Source organism: Ascidia mentula, chromosome 4, assembly GCF_947561715.1.
Source record: "Ascidia mentula chromosome 4, kaAscMent1.1, whole genome shotgun sequence".
NCBI classification, from domain to species: domain Eukaryota; kingdom Metazoa; phylum Chordata; class Ascidiacea; order Phlebobranchia; family Ascidiidae; genus Ascidia; species Ascidia mentula.
The window spans coordinates 2653197-2676194 of record NC_138569.1 but is presented as its reverse complement, the minus strand read 5'-3'; the positions used below and the strand labels follow the sequence as shown (position 1 = coordinate 2676194).

The 22998-nt window shown below is 38.4% G+C and overlaps 5 protein-coding genes across 5 annotated transcripts; 3 read left to right on the top strand and 2 right to left on the bottom strand.

The window, feature by feature from the left end:
- Positions 1–905: 905 nt before the first annotated feature.
- Positions 906–2107, bottom strand: LOC145897139 (uncharacterized). The gene is made up of 3 exons (XM_082985321.1): positions 2005–2107; positions 1328–1583; positions 906–1245 (listed from the first exon to the last, which is right to left on the bottom strand). The coding sequence occupies exons 1-3, from the start codon at positions 2105–2107 to the stop codon at positions 906–908; spliced, it is 699 nt and encodes a 232-aa protein (XP_082841447.1).
- Positions 2108–6856: 4749 nt separating this feature from the next.
- LOC145897138 (uncharacterized) lies at positions 6857–10009 on the bottom strand. The gene is made up of 5 exons (XM_082985320.1): positions 9029–10009; positions 8604–8868; positions 8095–8287; positions 7722–7975; positions 6857–7405 (listed from the first exon to the last, which is right to left on the bottom strand). The coding sequence occupies exons 1-5, from the start codon at positions 9144–9146 to the stop codon at positions 7069–7071; spliced, it is 1167 nt and encodes a 388-aa protein (XP_082841446.1). The 5' UTR covers positions 9147–10009; the 3' UTR covers positions 6857–7068.
- Positions 10010–16504: 6495 nt separating this feature from the next.
- LOC145897131 (putative methyltransferase DDB_G0268948) lies at positions 16505–16945 on the top strand. The gene has a single exon (XM_082985309.1). It carries the CDS (start codon positions 16505–16507, stop codon positions 16943–16945), a length of 441 nt encoding a protein of 146 aa, XP_082841435.1.
- Positions 16946–19424: 2479 nt separating this feature from the next.
- Positions 19425–19823, top strand: LOC145897116 (putative methyltransferase DDB_G0268948). Its single transcript, XM_082985295.1, has one exon. It carries the CDS (start codon positions 19425–19427, stop codon positions 19821–19823), a length of 399 nt encoding a protein of 132 aa, XP_082841421.1.
- Positions 19824–20485: 662 nt separating this feature from the next.
- LOC145897113 (uncharacterized) lies at positions 20486–21376 on the top strand. The gene has a single exon (XM_082985291.1). It carries the CDS (start codon positions 20486–20488, stop codon positions 21374–21376), a length of 891 nt encoding a protein of 296 aa, XP_082841417.1.
- Positions 21377–22998: the final 1622 nt, after the last annotated feature.

Below are 22998 nucleotides of genomic sequence, written 5' to 3'. Positions count from 1 at the left end.
GTCCACCAACGTCAAGATTCTATACAGTTAACATACCACGTGTGTTTAATTACTTGTTAAGAAAAGCTTTTGTCTAATATTTGGATGCTTTAGTCGAGAAAATTGTTTTGTTAAACCGGTTTTGATCTAAAAACGAACCTTGCCATGTTTCGCGAAATGCCGATTAGCTTATTCGAGTGGACTAGAAAATATTCTAGAATACACGAGAAAGCGAAAACGCATTTTGGAAATTTGGCAACGAGCTTAGTTAAAAATCTGCCTGAACCGACACTACAAGTCACGTTGTTTAGCTGAAATTTGTATTGTTACGTATTTACGTGTTTGTGTGGCTTTTGTGCAAAATACGGAAATCTTCTGGGTAACTAGGAGACCAGCTTTGGATAAAAAAATTGGGCGTTATCGTTGCAAAAAAGAAAAAAATATCTGGTCGTGGGTGTGTTTTGGTTGCGAGTGGGTGAAATTTTTTTTTTGAAATGTGGAATAAGTGCAAAAAGTCATATGAACATTATAGATACACCTACGCAAATAACTGTGGAACCAAAACTAATAGGCGGCAAAAAATAGACAAAAATATTTTTTTTAAAAAGGAAAAAAAAAATAATAAAACGGAAAAAGGAATCATGAACAATTTATACAGATTTTTTTTCATGTTTTTTATAAAAGTTAGTGTAAGTTAACAAAGCTTTATCCTGTGTTTAGAAAAAAAAATGTAACAAAAAAAATGTAACGGGCATTGCATCACTGCTTATAGCGAACGTTTGTTTTTCTGCTCCGATCATTTGTCACCATAGCCAAGGATACGTTTGAGTCAGGTCAACAAAAAATCCTCCTCAAAAAACGCTTTCCTTGCTCAAACCAGAAAGCTTGACAAGGTATTTACCCCACAGGTGTCAAATAACTAATCTTTAGTAATCAAAGAGCTTTACCGCTGGTGGAAGGTTGCTACAGAGGGTATCTCTGTCCTTCAAATTGAATCCTTCCGAAAAGAATCTTGCATCCTCCTTATACGTCTCGTCCCATAACTCCTTGACCATAAGCTTACCTCTGATTCGAATCTTGTGTCTTCCGCTAGTAAAATGGGTCGTGCTGTCAATTTCACGAGGGATGATCCCTTCCAGGCCATTGTAGTTCAAGAGTACAGATTGAGTTTCCTCCACAAACATGTGGGTGTGACGGTCGCTGCCCCTCTTAATCTCGATTCTGCTTCGAATGCCAGAGGTGAAAAACACTTGCAGCTGTACCAATCTGCGTTAGGTATGACACGCATTTACCAAACTGTTTAAGACGGACGTCATTGAAACGTTTAGTTTTCTATTAAGTGAGTTACCTGTATTTTTTCCCGTTAACTATTACTGGAGGCCCAGTTGGCGGAGGGGCGTTTTCCCGTTTTCGAGGGTCGTAGATGACGCACTTCTTCACGTTGCCGTTGCCGTAGTTAACGTGAACCTCCTTGGACTCATTCTGAGCCATAAACAGAGTGAAGTAGAAGGTTTCGAATTTGAAAAGGTTTTTTGCTTTGGAAAAAAGTCCTTCTGACGAGTTGCATCCACTGTCATAATCTATTTCATGGCTCTTTGACTTCACTGTGAAAAAATATTTTTTATTGGACAAAGTATGTCCCCTGAAAGTTACTCTAACTTTCCGTTAAGTACAATCAACATAGATTGATGTTATAGGCAAAATGTTATAGACAAAGGGCAGAGGCGAAAGTTCATTTATTTCAATTGTGCAATGAAATCCCATGCCAAAGATAAAATTGTTAAAAGTGTCATTGCGCAACACTGCTTAAACTGTTTCGAATGTCGGAGAATTTAAACTCGGATGCTGCATACATATGCTACAGATGATTGCGAAGCTGTAGGGACAAATTTCACCTAAATTCGCGAAAAAATGCACAAGAGAAATGATATGCTTGATTTAATCAATCCACATAAATCTGTTGGGCCTTTTCTTACAACAGCAGTATGTCAATAGAGGCAAACATCATATAGAATCAAAACTTACCCTTAACTTGGTTTCCTGCAACAGCTATCGTTGTGTTGGACATATCACAATCCGTTATGTTCACATTCACAGAGTTGCGATCTCTTTTCTGTTTTTTGGGCATGTTGGCTTCGACGAACTTCAAATTTCTTGTCAAGAAATAAAAAACTACATTTCTAAACACAAAATACAGCGGCGTAACTTGCAAAATAGATAAATAGATATAACCAATTTATGTATAAGGTAGTAACAATGTTACAGAACAAACGCCTCAAACCGCTGCATCGTCAGTATTCATCCCAACTATGTCACCACTAGCCGATCATTTCTTTTTTAACTGAGTTTAAAAAAAGACAATCCCTTTTTTCCCCACCATCCTGTAGAACCAAATGGTGCTTGCCCGAGTACTGGCCCCGCGCGGATACGTTGGCCGTCTCTGTCCCGCAAACTGCTGAAGTTATTTTTCGGAAGATTTGTACACTTTACACAAAATTTACAATCTTTGCACAAAAAACTCGAAACGATAACTAACCTATAGTGAGTTATATATCGCAACTTTGCAAACATCAGAACACTTAAAATGATGATGTAACATTGAACGGCAAGTCCTTTTCACCGCACAGCCAACTCAGTTAAATGGAGATCTAAATTCATACACGCAGTGGCGCAATCAGTTTTTCAACAAAGGAGGTTTTTTGTGAGAAATCTTTCACCCGGGATAGTCCCGAGAAGCAACACCTGATGGGCGTCGTCCAATCCTTTAATCTCATTGGTTTCTGCTGCTGATTAAAGTTCTAGGAACGTTATGTACAGATGTTTGTAAGACATCATAAAACGACGAAAACATCGTCCTGTTTAAACCGGTTGAAACGGTCAGTGTTTGATTTATCCACACGATGGTGAAACGAACGACAGTAAACCTTGTGTGCTCGTTTGCATGGTTCTGCAAAATCAGCAGAATAATGTTGATCTACATGGAACACGTGATCAAGCCTTATTCCAATAGAGATAAAAAAGAGCATCGAATTAATAAAGCACAACTTTGTCATCGTTCGGGGGAAAACCTTTTTTCCTTGGACATGTTTGGCGTAATCTCCAAACCAAAAACAAGCCATGTAAAAATGCAACCTAAGATGATGGTGCAATGTCACTGATTTCAATAAACTTCAAAGCGAACAATGACAAAATCCACATAATCTGTTCTTCATGAAATGTGGAAAGCGTATGTGTGTTTGCGCAACAAGGTCTTGCGACTAAAGGTGATAGAATTTCACGAACACCCGACACCATTATTACAGGCCGTCATATTCCTTGTCTTACGTCACAGGAAGCTGTGAAGTGTCAGTTCCTCTCAACATTTTTGACGCCATGGAACCCTGGAAGTAGTTTGGCAAATATTTTTCGAATCCCGAATTTATTTGCAAAAAAACTTTACACGAAAAGAAAATGCCAGTGTATTTTTCATTAACACGCAGTATGAATTTTTTCACTATGTGTTTAGCACAACCCATAACACACTGGACTATATATTATGTTGAGGCCAAAACCCCGGCCTGAAATTAAACATGAATTAATCTCAAAGTTTAAAGGGTTTGTAAATCGAAAAGGAAGGAATGTAACAAGCAGGTGCAATTCTTCATGACATGAAATTTTTAATGACATACAATTATAACATGCAGCGGTAAACTCAGACATTACAACATGCAACCAACCAGTGCATGACCTGCAGGTGACTGAAAAATGTAATGGAAACAGATGCAAAACCCGTTCAATCAACGCAAATAAAAATATCGGTTGCGAACGAAACCCACAGCATAAAACACAAACAAAATTAAATAAAAAATATGAAAGAAATTTATAAATTTAACCAAAAATACTTATGCACCAAAAGCAGAAGATCCTTACAAAAAACTATACAAATACATATAAAAAACTATACAAAAAACTATACAATTGAATGGACTGACTTGTTTTTGTCAATAGCAGTTAAACATCCCAAAGAAAATGGTAAGAGGAACTGGGATTTGTATATGCGACATTATTTCCAGAAAATTTTTGTCTAATAATTACTTAAAAATACTTTAAATTTGGCCTGATTTTTGTTTAAAGACGCACAATTTAATGATACCCCCAACAATTTTAAAACTTCTCTGTTCAAAAGAACTATTCCAATTTTTTTGTGACAGCATTAAATGTTCACGTGCCATAATGCTCATAAACTCCTATACTTTATGAGTGCCTATGTACTTTATATTCGTCTTGAGGTTTGAATTTTTTCTAGAATGTATAGTGGACAATTCTCTCATAATTACATAATTAGAACGTAACATGTGTGACTTGGGTAGACACAGTAGTTTGAAGTTGGTGGGATTATTGTTTTTCTCACGTTTTTTTTGTTTACTTTTAAAGTACTCGAGAAAATAAGAAATAAATGCCAAATAAAAATATTAAAGTTGATGCGGAAGGCGCCTTAATCGCCATAAATTAATTTTATTGAATAGTTGTTCCTGATAAAAGTTCGCTGTGTATAACGATCTGACCGAGGTTTTGGCACTAATTCACCAAAACTGCAGTAGATTTACGCAGTGCGGGTACGGCCTGACGTGTTCTAGGTCTGGGTTGTCATCGTTCTCCCAGTTACGAAAAACGCCCCCACAGGAAAAGCATTTTACTAAATTAAAACATCTCGAAATTTGATGGAAACTTAGGTTTCTACAATCCACGAATCACCACTTATTTTTGTTTCGGAGAACAATGTATAAATTAGGTCTAAACTAAGCAATTGTAGAGGAAAATTATTTTTTATTGACTTTTTTTAAATGGTTTCGGTGTCTACACCTGTGGCCGCCCCTTAATGTTTTGGGTATTAAGTTACAAACAAAAAGTGGTTCCGTTGAAGTGGTTTTCTAATTAAGAGGTCGGGGTTACTGTTGGTTTAAAACCAGATGGCAAAAGCAAAATATTGCTTGGGTGCTACAATATTCAGCAATCAAAACACGTGAATACCATAAAAAACTTACAGTGGAAATAAACAACACTTGTTATCGCAACAAAAACCAGTTCCTCTATCGTCTTTAACAACATAATATCAACTGAAACAACTTAAGTTTTAAAATTTATACTCAACTTCTTTCACAACCGACATTCAAATTCACATAATTGGAGTTTTGCATCCTGGTTGCGCCACCAAGCGTTTAAAAATGATACTAATTTGGCCGCTACATGACGCTGCAGAGCTAAGGTAAAGGTTGGGTTAGTTGTTGGGATTGCCAGGACAAACGGGCGTTAGTGCACCACAAAAAGTTCACAAAATGGCAAATAATTTTACCTGCGTGGGAACAACTTTCCATGGTAAAATTACGATAAAGGATTCCATGTGTTAGATAGTATTATGTAGAATGTTAATAATTAATGGTACAACACTATAATGAAAGCTTAAAAAATTACTTTAAATGTCAAAGAAATATTAACTGCTTGTCGCTATAGAGGTTGCAAGTGCGTCGGGAAAACCTTGATAGACACAGACCGGTAAAATTAAAAAAAAAAGGAAAACATTGTAGCAGATTCCTAAAACAAAATTATTCTATTTTTAAAAATACAATATAATGGTTTGCTCAACCAGCTAAGGTCGAGCCAATACTTCTAGCAAAGTATCGCAAATGCTGATAAGGTTTTTCGAATGGACTAGAATAGATTCTAGAATATTTAAAAAACCAAAAACGCATTTTGCAAAACCTGGCAAGTAGTTTATTTCAAAAACTGAAAAATTTAGGGGTGAACCTTGAATTTTGTTTTAATTGAGAAAAGCAACACACGGGCAGTTTTTTAAGGTGAAAAAAAACATGAGCTGTTTTGTTTGACATTATCAGGTCCATAATTGACAGAATAAACCTTACGTTCAATTTCATTGCTATGGGAACAAAAACATTAACAGCTCACAGTGTTCTGCGAGGGCACCTGTAGAAAGGTTGCCTGTGTCACAAAATATGGTTGTGAAAAAAGTCTGTGTACGTTGTGGAGAATATTTGCCTTTCAAACAAATAAAATCTGTACTAAATAGAAGGCCGCTAAAAGGGAAAAGGTGCTCAACAGTCTTACAAATAAACTGGGAGGTATTTGGCGAAAAAAATTCTGCAAGCCCTTTTTCACTAATAACTGGTCCACTAACATCAGGAGTTTGGCAGAGTCAACAAACTCAGGTGTGTTTACAAACAAACTACTTTTAAAGGAACAAATTAGTGTCTTGGAGTTTAGGGATTTCCTTTACATTTTAGTGGCGTCTGTGCAGCCAGTTAAGTTCAGTCTGAAATTTATTTCCTTGCTAGGTTTCGGGAATGCCGATTAGCTTCCTCGAGTGGACTAATATACATTATAGAATACCCGAGGAAACGAAAACGCATTTCCGAAACCTAGCAAATAGTTTAGTTGGAAGTTTGCCTGAACAAAGGATATGCGTGCCAAAATTTTTCAGTTTAAAGTTTGTGACAGGTTTTATTGCGTTTGGTTTTGTTAAAGTATTATTAAATAATATTAAAAGCTTTAATCGGACGCCAGGCAGGCGTGGCATGAAACCATACGACATTGTTCGAACGGATATTTGTGATTTTTGTTTTGTTGCTTAAGAAGGACTTGTGGTTACGAAAATGGGGTTTTAAAAAAATGGAAAACAAGAGAACCACCACCACCACGCTTCGGAAAAACAAACGACTGCGAAAAAATGCACTAAGATTTGAACGAAATTAAACTGCATTTTAAACATAACAATTTATCGTGGAATTGACCCTTGTCCTAAGTCAAAAACAAATTTAAAAAAATACAAATGTGTAAATTCGATATTGTTGGGTGTTTTTGTGCATTTGTACAAAAAAAATGCTATGAACATAAAAATTAAAAAAAAATTTTTACAAAAAGTGCAACGCTTGCCATGTTCCGAAACCAATCGTTTTTTCGGCTGCAATAGTTAGTTTTCTCTAAGAATGGACAAAACTAGCAGCCGAGCGATTTTGTTTAAGATCATTTTCTTTAATACTCCCTATCCCCCCATTGGCCAAAACTTCGACCCTACCGTGATACTGTGCTGCCATTTCATCTGAAAAGTGCAGCCGCAGACGGTAGATTGCAGCAGAGGGCATGCCTGTCCTCACATGAGAAGTCTTCGAAGCCGATCTTCCGATCCACTTTGTACTTCACATCCCAGAGGTCGTTCACCAGCATCTTACCTTTTATTTTGATGTTTTGAGCTTTGTGATAAAACCTGGTTGTACATTCGATTCTTTGTGGGATGGTGCCTTCGAGGCCATTGTAGTGCATCTGCACGGATTGGTGCTCGTTGACAAACATATGAGTCTGTCTGTAGCCGCTTCGTCTGATCTCAATTCGACTTCTGATCCCGCTCGTGAAAAAGACTTGGAGCTGGACAATTCTGCATTAAATTTTTAGAAGTTGTTACGTTTCTGGGAATACATGTATGTGTTTCACACCATTACCACTTAAAAACACACTTCGTTGTTATTGATTAACAGTGTTAGTTTTTTTGACCAAAGTTTTGTTCAAAATAAGATTTATTTTTGTGCTTATACCAACATCCGTAGTGACAGTGGGCCGTAACATATTAGCAGTTTGTATGCAAGTGTTATCAAACATGTTTATCGTATCGAGTAGGGATCATTGTATTAAAGGTGAACATTTCTGTATCGTGGAATAACAATTTCAGAAATAGGCGTTAAGTTGCAATTCACCTGAATGTTTTCGCCATGATAATTTCAGGAGGTCCGCTTGGTGGCGGTACGTTCCCTTGTAATCGTGGATCGTAGATGAGACAAGTTTTCACGTTGCTTTTGCCAAAATCGATGTGAACCTCTCGTGATTTGTTCGGTGGCACTACAATTGTAACGTGGTGGTTGTCCTTGAGGCTGTTTCTTGCTTGGTCAATGAGACCCTCTCTCGCCGAGCTGCATCCACTGTCGATTTCCACTACGGGACTTGGTGGTTTCTCGGGGTGAACTGAACCGCAAGAAAGAAGACAATGTTCAGAGTATTTTTCTTAAAGAAATAAACCACAGTATTTTCTTTTCGTGAGCAACGGAGCTAATGTGGTGCAACAACATTTGCCATCAAATTTGTTTTGTGATAAAACCTGGTTGTACATTCGATTCTTTGTGGGATGGTGCCTTCGAGGCCATTGTAGTGCATCTGCACGGATTGGTGTTCGTTGACAAACATATGAGTCTGTCTGTCGCCGCTTCGTCTGATCTCAATTCGACTTCTGATCCCGCTCGTGAAAAAGACTTGGAGCTGGACAATTCTGCATTAAATTTTTAGAAGTTGTTACGTTTCTGGGAATACATGTATGTGTTTCACACCATTACCATTTAAAAACACACTTCGTTGTTATTGATTAACAGTGTTAGTTTTTTTGACCAAAGTTTTGTTCAAAATAAGATTTATTTTTGTGCTTATACCAACATCCGTAGTGACAGTGGACCGTAACATATTAGCAGTTTGTATGCAAGTGTTATCAAACATGTTTATCGTATCGAGTAGGGATCATTGTATTAAAGGTGAACATTTCTGCATCGTGGAATAACAATTTCAGAAATAGGCGTTAAGTTGCAATTCACCTGAATGTTTTCGCCATGATAATTTCAGGAGGTCCGCTTGGTGGCGGTACGTTCCCTTGTAATCGTGGATCGTAGATGAGACAAGTTTTCACGTTGCTTTTGCCAAAATCGATGTGAACCTCTCGTGATTTGTTCGGTGGCACTACAATTGTAACGTGGTAGTTGTCCTTGAGGCGGTTTCTTGCTTGGTCAATGAGACCCTCGCTCGCCGAGCTGCATCCACTGTCGATTTCCACTACGGGACTTGGTGGTTTCTCGGGGTGAACTGAAGCGCAAGAAAGAAGTCAATGTTCGCTATTTCAGAGTATTTTTCTTAAAGACATAAACCACGATATTTTGCCATCAAATTTGAAAACTGGCACGAACACCAACCTTAAATGTTTGTATCGTCAACAAGGAAAAACTGAAAGTGTTGAAAAACTTACCGTACGAATCTCCTGCAGTTGAGCTTATGTCGCTATTGTGGAAAGTGCAGTCTTGAAAGAAGTTGGTGACCTTGGTAACTTTCCCGAACTTTTTGATAACTTTCTTCACATTTGGCATTCTGATATTTTTATTATCTCAAAATAAAAAAAGCGATGTTTGATCTACGAAAGTAAATAATGTATAACTGTCAACAAAAAATAAAACAAACTTTTAACTAACCCTTCCTTAAACATAACAAGATAAATTTCGTAACTGACTGTTGATGCCCACTGCCCTAATCTATTAAATTCAATGTAACTTGTCGAGACATCGATCGTGTGGTACCTCTATGGCGTCTGTTTTAGCTTTTAAACTGTAGTAAAAAGTTAAAAAGATTTATTTGCATTAGAAAAAAGCTGCTAACTTATAATTGATAAGGAACAGAAATTCCGCAGCTTGTCGTAGACGTGTCTGCACCAAACTAAGGTGTGTCGTCCCAGCAACGCTAACATCATCCGATGATATTTTTTTCCTTCAAGAACCAAACCGGGTTTCCCCGAAAATATTCCATGGTACTTGGGCTCAAATCTTTTGTTGATTAATAAATCACTTACTGTAGTTTAGGATCTTTGCAAAACTGCATTTGCGCTGCAAGACCCTTGTACACTTTTAATAACGTCTGATGGAACAAATTGTTTTCGAAATCATGAATTACGCTTGTATCAAATCACATGACATTGTAATCAGGCCTTTCAACGACATTACAATATAATTGAGGGGCACTTCAATTAACAGCAACACAGAACTTATGTGTTTTGTACATATGCGTGCAAACCAACTTAAGCGAACTTGCAAATTTGCACAGAACGCTTAGGATCGTGGAACAACAAAAAAAACGTTGTAACAGATCGGCAATGATCTGCAGCAATGACCAAGCAAAAAAGAGTGATTTCGCCACCCACAAAGGTTACTCTGGGTGAGAAATCTATAACCCGGAATAACCACGAGGCGAACACCTGATGGGCGTTGCCGAAAATCCTTATTGGCTGTTGCTATGTAAAGTTCCAGGAAAGTTATGTACAGAACACATAACAAACATCGCCCGGTCAAACGGTTAGTACTTATCCAAATAGCAGCTACAAATCTACTCATGTGAAGTGATGAAAAGTTAAACAAAAGCAAGAAGTCCACAACCTTGGCAATTTTGTTTGTATTGAAGATATATAAAACCGGATTACAAAAAGGAAAACACAGCTATTAAAAACGTTTGCGTATTTCTGTCACAGACCTTTGCGCAAAATGGCGCGCTGGATGTCCCTCTTCCCTGGTTGTAACGGCGAAGCCCACATAACGTCACCAGGATAAACCAAATCGCAACAAGTGCAACAGCAAAAGCTCTGGGGGCAAATGAGATTTGAGCTGATGCGAAAACTTGCAACACAATATCAACACAGTTCACATATGAACTGTGTTAGTATAAACACTAAACCTACGAAAGCAAACGTGAGTAAAGGGCGTGTCTGTAAGCATTGCGCAATCATTGTGAAATGTATTTCACCATCAACTCTCCATTGTTGTCTGGTGCACGTGTACATGGATTAACAGCAAATCCTTCACATAGAAAACGAAGAAGCAAACTAACGTGGTATTCGCAACAGAAGTGAAAATACATTTTTATAGTATCTGATATTTAAAGTGGAACAACTGTGCCTGATTACATGTATCTGAGAAATCAGCAGAATATAATATTGACTTGCGTGGAACCTGCGTTTAAACTTAATCCCAAATAAGGTAAAAAAGGTTTTAGAATGAAGGAACCGAAACTCGACGTCGCTGCCATTCCCGTGTACCATGTATGGCGCAACTTCCATACAAAAAAGCCTATACACCATCTAAAAGTACACTCGAAGTAATTGTGCAATTTCACTGGTATAAAAAACTTAATATATCTTCAATACAACAAAATAGCCAAATAATGCAATAGTTAAGAACTTCATGCTACACACGTTTCGATTGTTGTACTACAATTATTTGCAGTGTAAAATGCATGAAGTTCTCAACAATTGCATTATAGCTATTTAATTTGTATTGAAGATATATAAAACCGTCAGTTATGTTCCTAAACTGCGTATGCTTTCAAAGCAAATTTTTATTCAAATGTGAAAAGCGCGTCTGTGTTTGTGCAACTAACGTTTATAACTTTCTCTCAAATGTTTCCACATTGCGAGCCTCCGACGTATTGTAACGGCGCAGCCATTTTACCCTTTAACAAACTGGACTATGTACAGAGTTGTAGCAATAACATGGGTACGGTTACACTAAAGTAACAAAAAATAGCCGTTAGGCCCAACCCTCATAGTTGACTTGATTGGGTAACTGGTAAACGCCTTGACCCACCCAAAGCTAGGAATATTTTTTAGGGAAACGAGACGAAGCAGCGCCATTTTGGAAATACACTTCTCGTCCCTATATTGCCTGTACGTCATCGACGACTGAAAAATGGTAGAATTACCTTTAACCATGTTACACATTATAGAAATATGATGACTTTTTAACTGAAAAGGCTTGCATTTAACGCTGCTTTGGCTAATACATGTTACAAATTAGGACGCCCAGTCACAAATAAGGCATCTCTGACGATATATGTGTTGTACGCTTAAAAAAAGTCGACTAAAACACACAAAGAGAGCAGAAAAGGTCATTGACGCGTCAACGCTTTGCTGCTTTCTCGCTATGTCGTTAGCAAGACAAATTTGAGCATCTAGTGTTTGAACAAAGGATAAACTTTGAAGTCATTTTTTTTTGTTTGTTTCGCTGGAGTATGTTTCGCATTCTCAAACCTGGTATAAAATGCAAAATATTCACTACAGTTTAGTGGTGTTCGTATCGGCCATGACGTCAAGATGTTAGCAGAAAGCTTTTGCAAGATGTACCAATATCGACAGTCGACACATTGCGCCACGGGAATGACTTTGGTTTCCAGCAACGATTTACATACTGCAATAGTTCGTATACCTACAACGTACGTTCGTGGCGTTTTAGTTATATTCAAATGGTATACGGCTCACATACCGAAACGATTGGTGTTTTTCCTAAAGATGTACCGGAAAAATTTCGTCACTTATTAAGCACCTTTTTTCATATTCCGTCATGCCACAAGTAAGCAAAACACAAATCATACGGCAGGGTTTTGAACCTCGGTTTGTGCGAGAGACCGTTGACTCCCAAAGCTGATGAGCATGTTGCATTTTTCGTATGGTTAACACTAATAACTGATGAATCTAATGAGTCTTCTTAATTAGCACAAAACATCTATATACAATTATACTTCAACCTGGCGTAGAGTTTTACTGTAACTACAAACTTGTCGGCGTCTGCACCCGGTGTTTTATATAGCCTCGTGGTGATACTGCACTATTTTTTTTCATTTTGTTTTTATCTTCTGTAATTTTGCTAATGTTCGAAGAGCCCGTCATCATCATCATCATTATATCCATACCGTCAGTCTGTCGCCTCATGTAATTGCTCGCTTGTAAGCTGCTTTGTTTCGTGTTCTCGTCCTTTCACTTCTCTTCGTTTCGTAATCGCCAATCTAAACCCCACCGCCGATAACAACCACTCTTTATGGAACCTCTAATCGCAACACCAAACTTCTTTCTCTTACTATACATTCAGGTAACGTTTACTAATTCTGTTTACTCGGACATTTTTTGGCAAATTTCCAAATACTTCGTTGCTGGATAACAAAACCACTCGTCGAGAAATTCTGTGTGACAAAGGTCAGCCGATAAACACTTGCTAATTTAACTGCAGATAATAATGGGGTCAGAAAGAGGGATGCTTTTCTGTGTATGCTTTTGTGGCGTCATATTTTGAGTCGAGTTGTTTTTCAGTCTCTTGGTAGTGGAGTCAGACAGCCGTTGTTTGCCACCTGATAGGAAATCTTTTGGGGAGTTGTTTGTATGCAAATGACGTTTCGTCTGCGGCAAAATGATTGTTCCTCGCACTTTGTTCACAGTTTCTCTAAATTAATGGCGCCCAACGGCCTTTTTTTCTACAGGCGCGACCATCTGAAACGCTGATAGTTACGTAATTACATATGATTTCTCTGCCCAAGTACAAATTAAAATACAAGAGGAAAGAAAGCGTTGCTGCGTACAGTCGCTGATCCAGCTAGGATACGATGCCTAGGCTGCGAAGCTTGTAAACCTAATGATCACGATACGATAGCTGTGATCGCAGTGGGGCGATCCTGCCAATCATGCAATTGCATGAAATATTACTGCGATCTTGTGTGTAGTTTACAAACCGTGTTTTATACGATTCAGCATCGACACGTCGTATTGTTATTTACCATTTAGATACCCAACATCCCACACAATTGCGAACTAGGCATCAAAAGCCGAAATCAAAACAAAACCAACACATGATTATCGTTTAACTTTGTTACGCTTGGCGAAGAACAGAGATGCACGTGTCAAAGTAGAAGTTTCGTAATTGATAAAAACACAGAGGCCAAAATCCAACTGCAAAGTTTCAGCAGTGTGGATCGATCTTTTTCTTCATATCCTGGGCAGGAATCCCGATCAGGTTTTTTTCTTGGTATATGAGTCGGGCGCTTAACCAATGCTGCCAATCACAATCCATGGGTATCGTTTTTTTTTTTTTTTTTGATGTTATTCCCACATGTGTGGGAATGTGGGCCGTGCCTGGAGGTAGTGCAATACCAGGACAACCCGTGGGCAAATCAACACGGAATATGTTTCATAACGACACCGCGTGGAAACATGTTTTCAATTTTACGACCGTAAGGTGACAGTAACTATACAGGTCGTAATTTGACTGATACCCAGATCGGGTGATTGACAACAAGGTGCACGACTCACACAACAAGTACGATGTTGAGTTTATTGGTGCTCGGGATATACAGGGTTTAAACCCCGTATCGGTAGAAAATAACATATTAGCAACATCTTTCACGACAGGTGATCGAAAAATATCTTAATAACAAGATAAAGTCTAAATTCGTGTTCTTACGCCACAAACACACGCTATTAAAAACACAGTGAAACTTTCCGTGGAAATCATTGAAATGAAAAAAGAAACAAAAATTTATTCTTTGCTAAGAACTAATGCCATGCTTTCGCATAACAAAGCAGTTTGCTAGTGTTGTCTTGCCTCGCGTTACGATATATATTCAGCGTTTAACGAATGTACAAACTAAGGCACATCGGTTGCAGCAACTGATGCAAAATACTTGTCCAGGTACAGATAGTTTAGTTCACCCCAAAATTTTTCATAAAACCAGCACATGTGTGCGTGCCATATCACGGCTAAGTTATGTAGGTTGCCCGGATAACTTCCTGCACTCTGACCAAGTCGTGATTAATTGCTTTAGCCAGGCGACAACAGACTTCGTCACCTAATTTTGCGCATTTTAACCAGCACAGATTGCACATCGCAAGAAGCACAGTCTGCATTTCATAGTGAGGTATTTTTAATTCTATTTGTTTTAATTTGCAAAAGTGGAAATTTTTTATTTTTTGTTTGTTTTACAGCAGAAATAATATAATATTGGATAAAATAGGAAATATTTAAACATTTCGATTTGAAATCGTTGGAAACACATAATGGTGCTTGCTCGTTACGAGGGAGAGAAGTTCATCCAGGTTTACAGTGAATTCAGACCGAGATATGAAAAAGCAGTCGTCGACCACGTGCTTCATGAAATGGAACAGGTTTCAGGTTTAAATCCAAAATATCAACTCATGGTTGAAGTTGGTTGTGGAGGGGGACAAGCTACCAACGTCTTTGCTCCTTATTTCGGCAAAGTCTTAGCTTCAGACATCAGCGAAGAACAAATAAAAGAAGCGAAACGACAGAATCAACACCAGCATGTCAGTTATAGTCTTGATCAGGCTGAAGACATTAAAGTGGAAGCTGGAAGTGTTGATTTGTTGCTCGCAGCTGAAACAGTTCACTGGTTTGAGTGGGACAAGTTTTTCGACGAAGCAGCCAGAGTGCTTAAACCCAACGGCACGTTGGCACTAATACATTATTCCCTACCTAAAGACCACACCAAAAATCGGCGGAAAATTCCAGGAACATTTAAAAACTGTCACCAAAAATATAATGGAGAACATTTTGTTGAAACATGGAGTCAAGGACTACAAACATCACTGGGAAATCATCCACAATTATCCGAATATTTACAGGGATATTCCATCGTGCAACACACGCCGCGTTTCGTTGAAGCAAACATACGACTGGACGTTTGCGAATGCGAAAGGTTTGTTAAAATCAGTTGACGTTTACCCAATTTACATGAAGAAAATGGAGCAAGAGATATTGTCTGCCAAAGGTCAAGTAACTGACAAAGACTTGAAGGCGGTCGACTTGGCTGAAGATTTCGGCAGGAGAGTGAAAAATGAGTTTGGAGTCCCGGATGTTGGTGACAATGAACTTCACTTAAAGACTGAGTTTGAAATGTTCGTCGTTGTAGCGAATAACCTACAAATATGAAGTTCTGTTGCGTTTAATATTGTAATGGACATTTTGTCGAATGTATGTATGCATATGCAGGATATATGGACGTCGCTTTCGTTTTTAACTGATAACATAATTTTGTACTGCTTAAAGGCAAAGGTTGGCGACCTATGGTTTCGGAGCATTATGTGTCACTTTAACCCACTGTCAATGGCTCCATAAAGAAGGCGCATTTAGAAAACAACTATCAATATATAAGAAGCATTTTCCTTTGCATACCGTGGGTTGCCGGCCTTTGGCTTGGGGTAACTAAAGAAATTATCGTGTTTGTCGACACAGGGTTCAGTTCATTGGTTAAACTTTCACTGATTGCCACATTATGTTTCTTTGCATTTGCTCGTTCAAACATATATAATTTACATAACAAGATAAAGTCAGGATTCGTGTTCTTACGCCACAAACACAAGCTATTAAAAACAAAGTGAAACTTTCCGTGGAAATCATTTATATGAAAAAAAAAAGAATAAAATTTCTTCTTTGCTAATGTTGTCTTGCTTCGTCCTACGATATATTTTCAGCGTTTAACAAATGTACAAACTAAGGCACATCGGTTGCAGCAACTGAGGTGAAATTACTTTTCCAGGTACAGAAAGTTAGTTCGACCGAGGTCAAAAATTTTCCATGAAGCCAGCACATGTGTGCGTGCCATATCACGGCTAAGTTATGTAGGTTGCCCGGATAACTTCCTGCACTCTGACCAAGTCGTGATTAATCGCTTTAGCCAGGCGACAACAGACTTCGTCACCTAATTTTGCGCATTTTAACCAGCACAGATTGCATGTCGCAAGAAGCACAGTCTGCATTTCATTGTGAGGTATTTTTAATTCTATTTGTTTTAATTTGCAAAAGTGGATGTTTTTTATTTTTTCGTTTTTCAGCAGGAATAATATAATATTGGATAAAATAGGAAATATTTAAATATTTTGATTTAAAATCGTTGGAGACACAAAATGGTGCTTGCTCGTTACGAGGGAGAGAAGTTCATTCAGGTTTACAGTGAATTCAGACCGAGATATGAAAAAGCAGTCGTCGACCACGTGCTTCATGAAATGGAACAGGTTTCAGGTTTGAAACCAAAATATCAACTCATGGTTGAAGTTGGTTGTGGAGGGGGACAAGCTACCAACGTCATTGCTCCTTATTTCGACAAAGTCTTGGCTTCAGACATCAGCGAAGAACAAATAAAAGAAGCGAAACGACAGAATCAACACCAGCACGTCAGTTATAGTCTTGGTCAGGCTGAAGACATTAAAGTGGAAGCTGGAAGTGCTGATTTGTTGCTCGCAGCTGAAACAGTTCACTGGTTTGAGTGGGACAAGTTTTTCGCCGAAGTAGCCAGAGTGCTTAAACCCAACGGCAACGTTGGCACTAATACATTATTCCCTACCTAAAGCCACACCAAAAATCGGCGGAAAATTCCAAGAACATTTAAAAACTGTCACTAAAAATATAATGGAGGACATTTTGTTGAAACATGGAGTCAAGGACTACAAAAATCACTGGGAAATTATCCACAATTATCCGAATATTTACAGGGATATTCCATCGTGGAACACACGCCGCGTTTCGTTGAAGCAAACATACGACTGGACGTTTGCGAATGTACAAACTAAGGAACATCGGTTGCAGCAACTGAGGTGAAATTACTTTTCCAGGTACAGAAAGTTAGTTCGACCGAGGTCAACAATTTTATATGGAGCTAACTCATGTGTATGGTTATATATAGGTTACGTAGGTTGAGCAAATAGCTTCCTGTTTTCTGACCACGTTAATTCAGTCGGGCCACTGTAAACAGACTTTGTCGACTATTTTGGCGCATTTTCACCAGCACAGATTGCACATCGCAAGAAGCACAGTCTGCATTTCATTGTGAGGTATTTTTAATTCTATTTGTTTTAATTTGCAAAAGTGGATATTTTTTATTTTTTTTTGTTTTACAGCAGAAATAATATAATATTGGATAAAATAGGAAATATTTAAATATTTTGATTTGAAATCGTTGGAAACACAAAATGGTGCTTGCTCGTTACGAGGGAGAGAAGTTCATTCAGGTTTACAGTGAATTCAGACCGAGATATGAAAAAGCAGTCGTCGACCACGTGCTTCATGAAATGGAACAGGTTTCAGGTTTAAAACCAAAATATCAACTCATGGTTGAAGTTGGTTGTGGAGGGGGACAAGCTACCAACGTCTTTGCTCCTTATTTCGACAAAGTCTTGGCTTCAGACATCAGTGAAGAACAAATAAAAGAAGCGAAACGACAGAATCAACACCAGCACGTCAGTTATATTCTTGGTCAGGCTGAAGACATTAAAGTGGAAGCTGGAAGTGCTGATTTGTTGCTCGCAGCTGAAACAGTTCACTGGTTTGAGTGGGACAAGTTTTTTGCTGAAGCAGCCAGAGTGCTTAAACCTAACGGCACGTTGGCACTAATACATTATTCCCTACCTAAAGCCACACCAAAAATCGGCGGAAAATTCCAGGAACATTTAAAAACTGTCACTAAAAATATAATGGAGGACATTTTGTTGAAACATGGAGTCAAGGACTACAAACATCACTGGGAAATCATCCACAATTATCCGAATATTTACAGGGATATTCCATCGTGGAACACACGCCGCGTTTCGTTGAAGCAAACATACGACTGGACGTTTGCGAATGCAAAAGGTTTGTTAAAATCAGTCGACGTTTACCCAATTTACATGAAGAAAATGGAGCAAGAGATATTGTCTGCCAAAGGTCAAGTAACTGACAAAGATTTGAAGGCGGTCGACTTGGCTGAAGATTTCGGCAGGAGAGTGAAAAATGAGTTTGGAGTCCCGGATGTTGGTGACAATGAACTTCACTTAAAGACTGAGTTTGAAATGTTCGTCGTTGTAGCGAATAACCTACAAATATGAAGTTCTGTTGCGTTTAATATTGTGATGGACATTTTGTCGAATGTATGTATACATATGCAGGATATAAGGACGTCGCTTTGTTTTTAACTGATAACATAATTTTGTACTGCTTAAAGGCAAAGGTTGGCGACCTATGGTTTCGGAGCATTATGTGTCACTTTTACCCACTGTCCATGGCTCCATAAAGACGGCGCATTTAGAAAACAACTATCAATATATAAGAAGCATTTTCCTTTGCATACCGTGGGTTGCCGGCCTTTGGCTTGGGGTAACTAAAGAATTTATCGTGTTTGTCGACACAGGGTTCAGTTCATTGGTTAAACTTTCACTGATTGCCACATTATGTTTCTTTGCATTTGCTCGTTCAAACATATATAATTTACATAACAAGATAAAGTCAGGATTCGTGTTCTTACGCCACAAACACAAGCTATTAAAAACAAAGTGAAACTTTCCGTGGAAATCATTTATATGAAAAAAAAAAAAATTCTTCTTTGCTAACGTTGTCTTGCTTCGCGTTACGATATATTTTCAGCATTTAGCGAATGTACAAACTAAGGCACATCGGTTGCAGCAACTGAGGTGAAATTACTTTTCCAGGAACAGAAAGTTAGTTCGACCGAGGTCAAAAATTTTCCATGAAGCCAACACATGTGTGCGTGCCATATCACGGCTAAGTTATGTAGGTTGCCAGGATAACTTCCTGCTTTTTGACCAAGTCATGATTAAGCGCTTTAGCCAGGCGACAACAGACTTCGTCACCTATTTTAGCGCATTTTCACCAGCACAGATTGCATGTCGCAAGAAGCACAGTCTGCATTTCATTGTGAGGTATTTTTTATTCTATTTGTTTTAATTTGCAAAAGTGGATGTTTTTTATTTTTTCGTTTTTCAGCAGGAATAATATAATATTGGATAAAATAGGAAATATTTAAACATTTTGATTTAAAATCGATGGAGACACAAAATGGTGCTTGCTCGTTACGAGGGAGAGAAGTTCATTCAAGTTTACAGTGAATTCAGACCGAGATATGAAAAAGCAGTCGTCGACCACGTGCTTCATGAAATGGAACAGGTTTCAGGTTTGAAACCAAAATATCAACTCATGGTTGAAGTTGGTTGTGGAGGGGGACAAGCCACCAACGTCTTTGCTCCTTGTTTCGACAAAGTCTTGGCTTCAGACATCAGCGAAGAACAAATAAAAGAAGCAAAACGACAGAATCAACACCAGCACGTCAGTTATAGTCTTGGTCAGGCTGAAGACATTAAAGTGGAAACTGGAAGTGCTGATTTGTTGCTCGCAGCTGAAACAGTTCACTGGTTTGAGTGGGACAAGTTTTTTGCTGAAGCAGCCAGGGTGCTTTAAACCCAACGGCACATTGGCACTAATACATTATTCCCTACCTAAAGCCACACCAAAAATCGGCGGAAAATTCCAAGAACATTTAAAAACAGTCACTAAAAATATAATGGAGGACATGTTGTTGAAACATGGAGTTAAGGACTACAAACATCACTGGGAAATTATCCACAATTATCCGAATATTTACAGGGATATTCCATCGTGGAACACACGCCGCGTTTCGTTGAAGCAAACATACGACTGGACGTTTGCGAATGTACAAACTAAGGAACATCGGTTGCAGCAACTGAGGTGAAATTACTTTCCAGGTAAAGAAAGTTAGTTCGACCGAGGTCAACAATTTTCCATGGAGCTAACTCATGTGTATGGTTATATATAGGTTACGTAGGTTGAGCGGATAGCTTCCTGTATTCTGACCACGTTGATTCAGTCGGGCCACTGTAAACAGACTTTGTCGCCTATTTCAGCGCATTTTCACCAGCACAGATTGCACGTCGCAAGAAGCACAGTCAGCATTTCATTGTGAGATATTTTTAATTCTATTTTTCAGCATCTGCAAAAGTGGATGTTTTTTTATTTTTTTTGTTTTACAGCAGGAATAATATAATATTGGATAAAATAGGAAATATTCAAATATTTTGATTTAAAATCGTTGGAAACACAAAATGGTGCTTGCTCGTTACGAGGGAGAGAAGTTCATTCAGGTTTACAGTGAATTCAGACCGAGATACGAAAAAGCAGTCGTCGACCACGTGCTTCATGAAATGGAACAGGTTTCAGGTTTGAAACCAAAATATCAACTCATGGTTGAAGTTGGTTGTGGAGGGGGACAAGCCACCAATGTCTTTGCTCCTTATTTCGACAAAGTCTTGGCTTCAGACATCAGCGAAGAACAAATAAAAGAAGCAAAACGACAGAATCAACACCAGCATGTCAGTTATAGTCTTGGTCAGGCTGAAGACATTAAAGTGGAAGCTGGAAGTGCTGATTTGTTGCTCGCAGCTGAAACAGTTCACTGGTTTGAGTGGGACAAGTTTTTTGCCGAAGCAGCGAGAGTGCTTAAACCCAACGGTACGTTGGCACTAATACATTATTCCCTACCTAAAGCCACACCAAAAATTGGCGGAAAATTCCAAGAACATTTAAAAACAGTCACCAAAAACATTATGGAGGATATTTTGTTGACACATGGAGTCAAAGACTACAAACATCACTGGGAAATTATCCACAATTATCCGAATATTTATAGGGATATTCCATCGTGGAACACACGCCGCGTTTCGTTGAAGCAAACATACGACTGGACGTTTGCGAATGCAAAAGGTTTGTTAAAATCAGTCGACGTTTACCCAATTTACATGAAGAAAATGGAGCAAGAGATATTGTCTGCCAAAGGTCAAGTAACTGACAAAGACTTGAAGGCGGTCGACTTGGCTGAAGATTTCGGCAAGAGAGTGAAAAAAGAGTTAGGAGTCCTGGATGTTGATGACAATGAACTTCACTTAAAGGCTGAGTTTGAAATGTTCGTCGTTGTAGCGAATAACCTACAAATATGAAGTTCTGTTGCGTTTAATATTGTGATGGACATTTTGTCGATTGTATGTATACATATGCAGGATATATGGACGTCGCTTTTGTTTTTAACTGATAACATAATTTTGTACTATACTTAGGGCAAAGGTTGGCGACCTATGGTTTCGGAGCCTTATGTGTCACTTTCACCCTCTGTCAATGGCTCCATAGGGACGGTGTATTTAGAAAACAACTATTATGTTAATAAATAAGAAGCATTTTCCTTTGCATACCATGGGTTGCCGGCCTCTGGCTTGGGGTAACTAAAGAAATTATCGTGTTTGTCGATACAGGGTTCAGTTCATTGGTTAAACTTTCACTGATTGCAACATTATGTTTCTTTGCATTTGCTCGTTCAAACATATATAATTTACATAACAAGATAAAGTCAGGATTCGTGTTCTTACGCCACAAACACAAGCTATTAAAAACACAGTGAAACTTTCCGTGGAAATCATTTATATGAAAAAAAAAGAATAAAATTTCTTCTTTGCTAATGTTGTCTTGCTTCGTCCTACGATATATTTTCAGCGTTTAACAAATGTACAAACTAAGGCACATCGGTTGCAGCAACTGAGGTGAAATTACTTTTCCAGGTACAGAAAGTTAGTTCGACCGAGGTCAAAAATTTTCCATGAAGCCAGCACATGTGTGCGTGCCATATCACGGCTAAGTTATGTAGGTTGCCCGGATAACTTCCTGCACTCTGACCAAGTCGTGATTAATCGCTTTAGCCAGGCGACAACAAACTTCGTCACCTAATTTTGCGCATTTTAACCAGCACAGATTGCATGTCGCAAGAAGCACAGTCTGCATTTCTTTGTGAGGTATTTTTAATTCTATTTGTTTTAATTTGCAAAAGTGGATGTTTTTTATTTTTTCGTTTTTCAGCAGGAATGATACAATATTGGATAAAATAGGAAATATTTAAACATTTTGATTTAAAATCGATGGAGACACAAAATGGTGCTTGCTCGTTACGAGGGAGAGAAGTTCATTCAGGTTTACAGTGAATTCAGACCGAGATATGAAAAAGCAGTCGTCGACCACGTGCTTCATGAAATGGAACAGGTTTCAGGTTTGAAACCAAAATATCAACTCATGGTTGAAGTTGGTTGTGGAGGGGGACAAGCTACCAACGTCTTTACTCCTTATTTCGACAAAGTCTTGGCTTCAGACATCAGCGAAGAACAAATAAAAGAAGCAAACCGACAGAATCAACACCAGCACGTCAGTTATAGTCTTGGTCAGGCTGAAGACATTAAAGTGGAAACCGGAAGTGCTGATTTGTTGCTCGCAGCTAAAACAGTTCACTGGTTTGAGTGGGACAAGTTTTTTGCTGAAGCAGCCAGAGTGCTTAAACCCAACGGCACGTTGGCACTGATACATTATTCCCTACCTAAAGCCACACCAAAAATCGGCGGAAAATTCCAGGAACATTTAAAAACTGTCACCAAAAATATTATGGAGGACATTTTGTTGAAACATGGAGTCAAGGACTACAAAAATCACTGGGAAATTATCCACAATTATCCGAATGTTTATAGGGATATTCCATCGTGGAACACACGCCGCGTTTCGTTGAAGCAAACATACGACTGGACGT

Coding starts and splice junctions, on each gene's coding strand:
- LOC145897113 (XM_082985291.1), top strand. CDS start 20,486: ATGGTGCTTGCTCGTTACGAGGGAGAGAAGTTCATTCAGGTTTACAGT.
- LOC145897116 (XM_082985295.1), top strand. CDS start 19,425: ATGGTGCTTGCTCGTTACGAGGGAGAGAAGTTCATTCAAGTTTACAGT.
- LOC145897131 (XM_082985309.1), top strand. CDS start 16,505: ATGGTGCTTGCTCGTTACGAGGGAGAGAAGTTCATTCAGGTTTACAGT.
- LOC145897139 (XM_082985321.1), bottom strand. CDS start 2,107: ATGCCCAAAAAACAGAAAAGAGATCGCAACTCTGTGAATGTGAACATA. Junction 1,584..2,004: donor TGCAGGAAACCAAGTTAAGG/GTAAGTTTTGAT, acceptor ATTTTTTCACAG/TGAAGTCAAAGAGCCATGAA. Junction 1,246..1,327: donor GTTAACGGGAAAAAATACAG/GTAACTCACTTA, acceptor TACCTAACGCAG/ATTGGTACAGCTGCAAGTGT.
- LOC145897138 (XM_082985320.1), bottom strand. CDS start 9,146: ATGCCAAATGTGAAGAAAGTTATCAAAAAGTTCGGGAAAGTTACCAAG. Junction 7,976..8,094: donor ATCACAAAACAAATTTGATG/GCAAATGTTGTT, acceptor GTTCACCCCGAG/AAACCACCAAGTCCCGTAGT. Junction 7,406..7,721: donor ATCATGGCGAAAACATTCAG/GTGAATTGCAAC, acceptor AATTTAATGCAG/AATTGTCCAGCTCCAAGTCT.